Source organism: Lactuca saligna, chromosome 6 (genome assembly GCF_052625555.1).
Source record: "Lactuca saligna cultivar CGN05327 chromosome 6, ASM5262555v1, whole genome shotgun sequence".
In the NCBI taxonomy this organism is placed as follows: Eukaryota; Viridiplantae; Streptophyta; class Magnoliopsida; order Asterales; family Asteraceae; genus Lactuca; species Lactuca saligna.
In genome coordinates, this window is record NC_136422.1 from 5,854,076 (window position 1) to 5,865,718 (window position 11,643).

The 11,643-nt window shown below is 35.3% G+C and overlaps 1 protein-coding gene across 1 annotated transcript; it reads left to right on the top strand.

Annotated features, from left to right (window-relative positions):
* The first annotated feature begins 575 nt into the window (after positions 1-575).
* Positions 576-1,775, top strand: LOC145002269 (uncharacterized). The gene is made up of 3 exons (XM_078961567.1): positions 576-635; positions 708-1,174; positions 1,262-1,775. The coding sequence occupies exons 1-3, from the start codon at positions 576-578 to the stop codon at positions 1,773-1,775; spliced, it is 1,041 nt and encodes a 346-aa protein (XP_078817693.1).
* Positions 1,776-11,643: the final 9,868 nt, after the last annotated feature.

Consider the following 11,643-nt stretch of genomic DNA (forward strand, 5'->3'; position numbering starts at 1 on the left):
ACTAAAGAGAATATTTTTCAGATAAAATCTCTAGTTAGTGAACATAATTCTAGTAGGGTGTTTTAATTTAGGTCCATAGTAACTTATAAGTGGTTAGGCAAACATTTTATGAGTGAAATTATAGAGAAGCCAAAAATGAGTATTAGGAAGATGAAAGCTAAAGTTTCAACGACATTTAATATAAATGTGAGTGTAGGGTAATGTAGAAATGCAAAGAAATTTGCATTACAAGAAATTGAAGGAAGTCTAATTAAACATTATGGGAGATTATGGTCATATGGTCATGAAATTCTGAGGACAAACCCTAGGTCTACTATGAGGTTGGATGTAGACATCAGGCCAAATCCACAACTTTGTTTTCCAAGTACTATGTCTGCTTTAAAGTTGTAAGTGATGGTTAGAAGGAAGGGTGCAGGCCTATGATTGGCCTTGATGGATGCTTTTTAAAGGGTGTTGTTAGAGGAGAAGTTTTGGTGGTTGTAGGGAGGGATGAAAACAACCACATCTACCCTATAGTATGGGATGTGGTTGGAGTTGAGAAAAAGGCCACATGAAAGTGGTTCATAGATCTCCTCATGGATGACATTAATGGTGGTCTTGGAGCAGGAATTACCCTTCTTTATAATGAACACAAGGTGAGCATTGGTTCCTATTTATGCATCTGTTTTTTATGCTTGTTTCACTAATTTTGATGTTGTTATTTGTAGGGGTTACTAGAAGCAGTAAAAGAAAGGTGTCCAGAGGCTGAACATAGACAATATGTCATGCTTATTGTGGCCAATTTTGCTAAAAGGTTTATTGGTCAACATTTTAGGAAACTGTTTTGGAGGGCTGTCAATGCTAGTACTGAGCACAAGTTTAGATGTTTAATGGAGAAGATCAAATCTATAGATACTCAATCATATGATTTTCTTATAGACAGAGATCCTACTACCTGGTCTAAGGCATTTTTTCAAGTGGGAAGAGATTGTGATGCGGTTGAGAATGGGGTGAGTGAGAGTTTCAATTCTAATATTAGGAATGCTAGAAGGAAACCAATCATCACTATGCTAGATGAGATTAGGATATTTGTGATGGAAAGGATATACAATCAAAGAGTTGAAGGAATTGAATGGGATTTGACTATCTATCCAAGTATTAGGAAGCTTATACAAGAGTTGAAGGTTAAACAGAGGTAATATGTAGTTTTACCATTCAGCATATGTTTTTTATTAGTTTGCGTTATTATTTATTAATTTGTCATCTTTATTGCCTTATATAGATTGTGGGGGGTTACTCCTTACGGTTATAAAAAGTATGAAGTTAGGTTCAATGATGCAACATATGGAGTGGATCTAATTGCAAAGACTTGTGCATGTAGAATATGGCAACTTACAGGGATATCATGCTTACATGGAGTGGCTGCAATCTCTTCCCTAAATCAAGATGTAGAAACACATTTATCCCAATCATACAGTAAAAAGGCTTACCTAAAATGCTACAATTATAACATTAACCCTCTCACTGGTAGTGATATGTGGCCAGAAGTTCCTTATCACAAGCCTTTGCCTCCCAAAAGAAGAAGATTACTTGGTACGCCATCGGTGAAAAGGAAGAGGGATGCAGTGGAAAGAGAGTTGAGTGGCTCAGTTAGACATTCTATGACAAGAATGGGAACCCTGATAAGGTGTAGTATTTGCAAGGAACCTGGCCATAACAAGAAAAATGATCCATCTAAGCAACAAACAAATACATCAGGTAAATTTTGTTCAGCTAAACATAAAACATCATTTTGATAATTAATTGAGACTTTAATTTATTGGCAGCAACAAGTTCATCAGGGGTAGTGGAGCAGGACCAAGTCCAGCAGCAGCAGAAACAACAGCCTAACCACCTCCACCACCACCACCAGCCCAACCACCTCCACCACCACCAGCAACAGCCCAACCACTGCCACCACCAGTAGCAGCATCCCAAAAACCTCCACTACCACCATATGTAAGTCCTGTCCCAAGAAGAAGGGGGCCCAATTGGTAAAAGTGGATGGAGGCAATATTCTGAAAGGATTGTCGCAATGGCATTGATAAGGAAGATAACTGGGGTTAGGAGCAGTGTAGAGAACCCTATAGTCCTTGATTAAGTTAGTGGGTAGGTAGTGGGTGGGCACATCTTTTGTTATCAAGTTGTGATGTAAAGATAAAGTACTATGTTTTCTGTATGCTTTTCTTTTGGGTGTGTGGGCACATGGTGGCCCTTCTTTTGTGGTCCTTGTTATGTAGGAATATTTTGTCCCATCTTTTGTGTTACCTAGCTACAAATTTTGTGTATGCAGAAAAGTACTTGCCCTTTATTTAATTTCGAATATTAACGAAGTATTTTAATGAATCCAACCACCACATTCAATTACTTTCTTGTTATATGTATGCATTGTATTCATTCCATTCACATAATGGAATCATGTATGTATTCATTGTGTATGTATGCTACTTTTTCCGGATTCCATTGTTGTTTCACTGATTCCATTCCAGTCAAAGAATGGAATCATATATGGTAAACTTATATTTATGCAACTTTTCCTGATTTCATTACATTCAAACAAGAAGTTAAGATCATTCAATACATCTTTCCATTAAACACATCATTTAAAGAACATCTTTCAGTACATCATTTCATCATATACACAATGATCAACAAAAGAAATCCTTTGGTAAACTTATATAATTTTTCCTTCATTGCAATGGCATCAGAGTACTTTTCCTTCTTTATTTGTTCCATGTCTTCTTTCTCCTTCTCTACTTCTGTCTTGAATGCTACCAAATCAACTTCCATTCCCTCCACCACATCGATTACAAGCATTTGTGTAGATTCTACATCCAACCACATCAAAATTTTGCATTTACCCTTCAAAACAAACAATTAAAAAAGATGAAGAAATTCAAGAATAATAACGAATCCAGAAAAGATAAAGAAATTTAGGAATAACGAATCCAGAGAAAAAGGGAAGATTCAAATGAAATTGGACACCTCATTGCACACCATGAAATGTCTCAGTGGATTCTTTGGTGTTGTTGATGTTAGAATACATGTAGGGAACCTGCAATCACAAGCTTTTGTATTGTTTACTGTTGATTTCTTGCTTGATCGATCAAAGGTCGAGGAGAAGCTGTAGGAGGAAGCCATCATCGGGTATTAGGGCATAATAAAGGAACCCCAACATCCTTCTCTTAATACTAGCCTTATTAATTAGCCTTGCATGCCACCTCATTTGCCACATAGGATAAAAAGACACCTAGGACCGATTCAACCGTTGAAACTGGAAATAAGCAGTCGGACGGGGAAAATCTACACAAATCAACAAGTTAAAGGGCTATTAGATCGCGAAATAAAAAGTTTAATAACCAAATGTGACCAAAAGCAATAGTATGTTACCCTCTCAAATCATTATCCTTTTTTTGCTAGCTCCTAGCTAGCTTTAGTTATATTGAAATTTTGTTGCTTTTAAAAAAACGAATTAAGTGAATTTAGTAGGTTGAAACTTGGAGGGATGGATACCACCCACCATGAGTATCTACTAAGGTTGTGTTTGGAGCCAAAGCTAGCTTATATTCCGGTTTTTTTAATTGTTATGTTTTGCAAGAGAAAAAAATAGATGATAAGCTAGTTTTTTTTTAAAAAAAAACTACTAGGGTACGTTTTCATGAGCTTTTTAAAACTTCCTGAAAATACATTAGTTAGTTATAAAAACATATTATTCTAAATGATTTTTTATGTTATTTTATATTGTTCCGCTAATCTTTATCAAATGTTACTTTTTATCGGCTAGCTTATAAGCTATCAGCTAGCTTTTCAACTAACGTGTCAAATATGGGTGGAAAATCGGATCATCGTGTTACATTTTTATCTGACATAACATGACAATGTTTTATGTAACATGAACACGACACGCCATGATTGTAGTATTTTTTTAATTAACACGAAAAAGAAATGATTAAAAAAGTAACAAACAAGATATAACACCACAAAGATAACATAAAATAACAATCAGATTATTTAATTAATACTTAATCATACATAACACAATAAATACAACAAACACAACAGAAAAATACTAAATCATATCAATTTTTTGTTGATATTTGAACATGAACATCATAAAACACGACGTCGTGTTTTTTAGACTTGACACGAACACGATAAGAACGTGAATTCAAATTTTAGTATCATTCAAATTTCGTTTCGTATCATGTATTTTTGTCGGTGTAAAACATAGACTAAAGCCTAAATGTAAGAATATAAAAATCCATAACATATATATATCTCAAATTCAAGGCTAAAGTATGAACATTTAATACACATGATGATTTAACTTCCTTATATATTTTGATTGTGAGAAAGATGAATGGAGGATGGACGTATACATTTTTAAAAAGAAATTTTGGCAGGAAAAAAAGCATCTTGGTCCCCATAATAACCCAATGTTTTTTCTTTGCCGGTTGCCATTTTGCACTCACACGACGTCGTACGAATATTTTGTAGTTTTCTGGTTGTTCGTTTTTAATAAATAAATGTGGAAGGATGCTCCACGTATTATTTACACTTGTGGATTCCATTTCTTTTTCGACGCCGAGATTTAATAATTTTTGTTGTGGAATTTTTTTTTAGTTATAATCTTATATTAAAAAATATAGATATTGTTTATTAATGATAAGAAGCTAAATTAGGGGACCGTATTTACGACTCCTAACTCCGTCAATGGTCTCACGAACACAAAATTAATTAATTAATTCGTATTTATATTTTTATATTTAATAATTTGTATTAATGATATTTTCTATGTTTATTATTATCTTAGTCACATCATGTTCGATCAATTGAATATCAACCTCAAAATTTCATTATTGTTAAGTTTATATAAAATGACTTTATTTGATTAGATTTTATTGACGAGTGACATTTTTTAAAAATAACATATGTTTAAAAATAATAAACTATATAAAACTTTATAAAAATATTTCAGAAATATATAATGAACTAGTTAATTAAAAAAATAGAGAAGGTTTATATAAATATGTTTTGTTAAATATAAACAATGTTGTAAAAAACATTCGACGTTGGTTAGTCAGTCGATTTAGGTTAAGTAAATAATCGGTTAGTCGGGAACTAATCAGAGGATTAAATGGGAACCCTAAATTGTTAATTCATTAAATTAAAAAAAAATACAACTAAGATCATAACAAAATTCGTAAATATCATCAATATCATAAAATAAAGTAAAATAAGATAGGTTAATATAATTAATGCAACCTTAATAATTCATTACATAGTTTTATTGAGATAGAAATTATTCAAAGTGTTAAAATTTAATTGTTTGCTATTGTTCCGCTTAGTTTGTAGGTAGTGATTAATCGTTAGACATCTTCTAGTCAGCCGAGTAGCGCCTAAAGACTAATCGAAGATTAACCAGGACCAATCTAGATTTTTTGCGACACTGAATATAACTAATGGATATATAATTTGATAAGTTATATTTAGGCGTGCTAGGTTTCTGCTAAGAAAGAGGCATATGTGAACTTCTTGAGTAATCCGTTAGCAAGAAGATCAACACTTAGACTAGCTAAAGTTTTAGTTTTTGGATAGGTATGTGGGAAGCATGCATTTGTGGATCTAACATGGGTTTTCCCTCTTGTGAGCTTGAGGAGTGGGGCTTTCACTATGAGACGTGTTGTTTAAAAGCTACTTTATGCAAACTGGCAAAAAAATGAGAAAGCGTGCATGAAAAACCAACACTTGTTTATGTCTTTCGCGTGTTATACTTTCGATTTCTTTGCGTCGGGTGCTATGAAGCTCCTCAATATAATCCAACGAGTCATGCATATTAATGTTATGACCTCAAAATCTATTAATATTGTTTTTTTTAAAGTGTTGCTATCCAAAAAGGGTTAGCGACGCAGTTTGTTGTCTGTTTACCCGATATATATATATATATATATATATATATATATATATATATATATATATATATATATATATATATATATATATATATAATACTTTTATGTATCAATGAAAGTCATTGAAAAAAAAACTATAAACATGATTAATAAGAATGGATGCCTTAAGGGTATTATGTATTCGGATTTTCTAATATGTTTCCTAATGACATATATAAGAACCAATAGGCCTAGCAGTAAGGGTGGTTCTCTCATTTGAAATATCACAGGTCATATATATATATATATATATATATATATATATATATATATATATATTGAACCGACAAATAGGTAACCCGATCCGATAGATCAGGAATGTCTGGCGGGCCACCAAGAGGGACACCACTCACCACCAAAGGGAACGAAGAATCGAACCCACACCAATCCAAAGAAAATCCCCCAAGTGTGCTCAGCCAAGAATCGAACTCTTGACCTCACCCACTGAGGCTTATAACCTATGATGCATCACAACCAGCTAAGCTAAGCTGGTGATTATATATATATATATATATATATATATATATATATATATATATATATATATATATATATATATATATATATATATATATATATCATAATTAAATGGAAAATGCATTTATTATGAAGATTATCAATAAATTTATATTTAATTATAATAATATTCTTTATAATTAACGCATTTCATATTTAATTATCATAAAATCTTATTTGTATTAGCCGTCTTAAAATTCTTTTTGTTACACTAAAACCATATCAAAAATAGCTATAAAACAAATACCAAATTTGTAAGAAAAAATAAATATAGGATATTTGATTTCTCGATTTATAATTTAGTCAATAAAATATTTTAATTGTTGTTTTTGTGTAAGTGAAATATCACTATGCATGTTCCATATCTAACTATGCAACGTTCATAGGTCAATGTATCATTTATTATCAGTGTATGATATGTGATCGAATAATAAACTCATTCTTTGGGTAGCACATAAAGTACGTTATTTAAGTTTCATAGATATATCAAATAAAAATATTACATATCCTGATTTTTTCACAAATTAGAAAAAGAAAATGAAAAGTAAGATTTGTAGTACGATTTACACCTGCAAGTAAAAAGGTAAAGATAAGAATCACCCACAAAAATAGGGGGTTTTTATTGAAACTTGTAGTAGAGTAATCAATAATGCTAGGTGGTGGTCCATCCATCACACACCGTGGACCATCCTAAAAACCTACCACCCTCTTTTTTTATTTATTATTCATCTCACTATAAATTTAGATTAAAAATATTTTTTCTTCTAAATTCGATTAAACTATGTTTATGTTATAAAATTGAGATATTGATTAAGCTAACATTTATAAACGAAGTAATTAATAAAAATGATTATATTTATCTCATTTATAAAAATTAACTATTTTATATAATAACATAATGTTCGTGATTGGTTACATTTGTTTGGAAGTGACATTGAAGTTGGTTAGATGTGACATAAATGATTCTAAAACCTGACACGATAGAAATATTGTATGTATATTATAGGCTTTTATCGTAGATAAGGTATATTCCGGCCATACAGTTTAGATTGTTTTCAAATACAAAATTTGTTTGTATAAATTCTTTTATTACAAAAAAGTTTTACCAACATCACTCTTTACTATTATAATCTTCAAAAAAACAAATCTTTGAGTTGTTAACCACGATAAGAAAGATGTGAACGAGAGTTTTAAGTTTTGCTTTGTCACCGTTAGATGTGCAATACGATATTTTATAACATCGTTTGTTCATTAATATTGTTTTGATTGATGGTCCAATAATTTGTAGATTCAAACATTTCTAAATTGAATGCTACAAATGATCCTTCATATGTAGTGCCCAATTGAAACAAAACTACTTAAACACAGCATTCATAGTTGCCACAGATGGAAACCATCAAATTGCGCCCTAGCGTATGTTTTGGACATGACACAGAGTGTCGCATCTTATTCATGGTAATTGATGACGCTGAAGAAATGTCTTAAGGATGTAGCCTTCATAACAAATATGTTTGGTTATATTGACATTGATTTTAGTCATCTCTTCCTGTATTCATATCATGAGAATTATTGTCGCAATTTAGTTATGAAACTGCTATCTCGGACCAGAAAAGCTCGAGCAATGGAACTTTTGTTACAGAATACAAGCAAATTGATAATCTGTAAATTCCCTTTACGTATGACTTTATTAAAGAGAGTATAAATACATAAGGCTACATGGGCCAAATGCATACAATGGGCTAAACAATACAAGCCTAAATACAACAATACTAAAGTATATCGTCGTCTAACATCCCCCCGCAGTTTGATCGGGAGGGAAATTTCGAACGTTCAAACTGGTTTTGAAATCGTTAAAGAGCGCAGTCGGAAGGCCTTTGGTGAAGATGTCGGCATACTGAGCGGAAGAAGGTACGTGAAAAACTCGAACTGCACCACGAGCAACTAGATCACGAACAAAATGAATATCAATTTCGATGTGTTTCGTACGTTGATGTTACACTGGGTTTGACGTCACGTAAACCGAACTAACATTATCACAATAAACAATAGTAGCTTTGGTAGGAGGACACTGAAGCTCTTGAAGTAAATTACGAAGCCAACATGTCTCTACAACAGCATTAGCAACATCGCGATACTCCGCCTCTACACTAGACCTAGAAATGACCCTTTGTCGTTTAGACGACCATGAGATGAGATTATCGCCAAGAAATACACGGTAGCCTGAAGCGGATCGCCGCGACATGGGGCACCCATTCGGTGTCTGAGTAAGCATGAAGATCAGACGTCGGAGAAACATGAAGTTACAGATCGTGGTCCAAGGTACCTCTGATATAGTGTAAAATACGTTTGAGAGCATGTATGTGAGGCTCCCGTGCATCATGATTGAAGAGGCAGATCTGCTGAACAGCGAAGGCAATGTCCAGCCGAGTAAAAGTAAGGTACTGAGGAGCCCCAGCTAGACTGTGAAATAGAGAGGGATCGGCAACTGGAGGACCTGTAGCATCCAACTTATGTGTGGTTTTGGTTGGTGTGTGTGCAGGATTACACTGACTCATATGGGCCCAGTCAAGAATCTCATATGCATATTTCTGTTGTGAGAGAAAGAGACCCTAAGACGATGGGGTGACAGAAATGCCGAGAAAATAGTTGAGAGCACCAAGATCAGTCATGGCAAATTCACGTCTGAGGTGAGATATGATGGACTCAAGCAGAGACATAGATGAAGCAGTTAAGACAATATCAGCAACATATAGTATCAAATAGGTTGTATCGGCTCCATGATTGTAAATAAACATAGGGAGGTATCCGTGAGACTGTGGTGAAAACCCATTCGATGAGCCTGTTGAGCGAATCGTTGATACCATGCATGCGGGGCCTGTTTAAGACCGTATAATGCGCGTTGAAGATGGCATACATAATCCGGATACTGAGGGTCCCGAAATCCCGGTGGCTGATACATGTAAACGGTCTCGTGAAGATGGCCGTGAAGAAATGGATTCTTCACATCAAGCTGATGAATAGGCCAATGCCTGGAAATAGCCAAACTGAGAACAGTACGGATAGTAACCGGTTTGACAACCGGGCTGAAATTCTCATCACAGTCGACTCCCTGTTGTTGACTACGACCGTTTGCTACTAATCGTGCTTTATAGCGAGATAAAGAACCATCAGCATTAAACTTCTGTTTGAATAGCCACATAGAGCAAACCACATTAGCCCCTGGTGGATGTGGTGCAAGGACCTAAGTACCGTTTGTAATAAGAGCATTGTATTCCTCGTTTATTTCTTTATGCCAATTTGGATCTTTCAAAGCTTTTATATGTGACTGAGGTACAGATGAGAGAGATTAGGAATGGAGATTGAGGAGATTAATAGGTTTCACAATGCCACTTCTAAATCTGGTGTGCATGGGATGGGTCGGAGGAGGAGGGGGTTGACATGAGTGGATGGTGGAGGACTAAGAGGTAGGGAAGTAGGTCCATCATCAGATAGATGTTGAGAAGAATAGGTGTTAATGGTAGAAGTGGTGGTGGGTCGATTAATTGGAGTAGGGGGTTTAAGATTTGATGAAGGTTAGGAGAGATATCAGAGTCAGATAAAAAATCATAGGAAGGAGGTTCGGTGGGGGTAACCGAGCCATACGGAAAAATGGACTCGTCGAAGGTGACATGACGAGAGAGAATGATCTTTCTAGAGGATAGATCAAAACAGTGGAAACCACGATGAAGAGTAGGGTAGCCAAGGAAAATACAAGGAGTGGAGCGGGTTTGGAGTTTATGAGTGGTGTTAAGGCGAGGTAAACACAAGCACCCGAACACACGTAAGTGGTCATAATTGGGATGGCACTGAGTTTACGGTTGGAAAAAAGGGGTTTTCAGTTGACTTGATGAGTTTACGGTTGGATCTTGGGAAATTATGAAGATTTGAAGGTGGGTTTAAATGTTATTGATGGAAATATTAAGATTTGAAGGAAATTTGGGCATAATCTCTTGAAGAGTGAGAGAAAAGGGGGTGTTCACGGATGGAAGTTGAGAGGATTTTGGGAGTGGTTCATAGTTGAAAAGGTGGGAAATGAATTGATTTACAGGTGAACACATATATAGGGGTGTTTACGGTTCATAAATGGGCCATGGATTTTGGTTCACGGTCCACTAATGGACTTCTAATGGGGTTTTCGGCCCATTAAAAGGTGTTCACGGTCATGCTTGGCCGTAAACCCTTGTTTTCTATTGAGCTTGCCTATGAACTCCATTTGGAGTGATTTTCTTGGATGTGAACTCCCTTTTAAGTTTACTCCTTGACCAATGCTGTACTTGTATTTGATTATATTAAACTTATTTTGCATTTATACTTATATATATATATATATATATATATATATATATATATATAGGTTAAGTAAGCATGTACACTAGGTATCCAAGGTTCGTCTAACTACAATATAGGTGGTGAGTTTTACTTGTACATGTTTGTACTCTAGACTTTTATTAACTCAAAACAATGGGTTGTTACAGCAGCAACGCTACGGCTACCAGACTAGGGGGCTTGATAACGTGCCTTAACAAGCAAGAAAAGAGTCGCACCCGGCCGCGATAGAACGCCTCAAGGCATAGCACGCCCGGCAGGACAAACCCAACAGAGCTTAGCACCTGCTAGCACCCCTAAGAGCAAGGTGCTCCTGTAGAAAGGATCGCGCCTCCTTAGGGCACTTCCCGCTCCAAGACAAATGTTACGGTCAAGCGACAAAGCAAACGATCAGTGCATTACTTCCAAAACTAATCACATCGCTCTAAAAGAAAGAGGAGCATGATCCGCCAATCAGCGCTCCTGATCCTGTCGGCTCTGGCGATCATGTCTCGTACGGATGATCAGGAGCACCTAATATAAAAGGCTACACCCACAGCCCCGACAAGTAAGTAGTATTCTCCAAGGAACATACACCAAACCCTAGAATACCCAACTGACTTGACCGTTGGAACGTCTTTTCGGGTGCTCTTCTCGAGAAAAGGCTGACGGCCTTCTTTTCACTGTGACCTTGCAGGAGCATCGAAGCAATCATTGTCGGAGTTCAAGCAGACGGAGACCAAGGTCGCATCACCATGCATGAGTTTGGGGTCATTTCCATGGAAGTTAGTTGCGATATTCCAAGTTTGGTCTC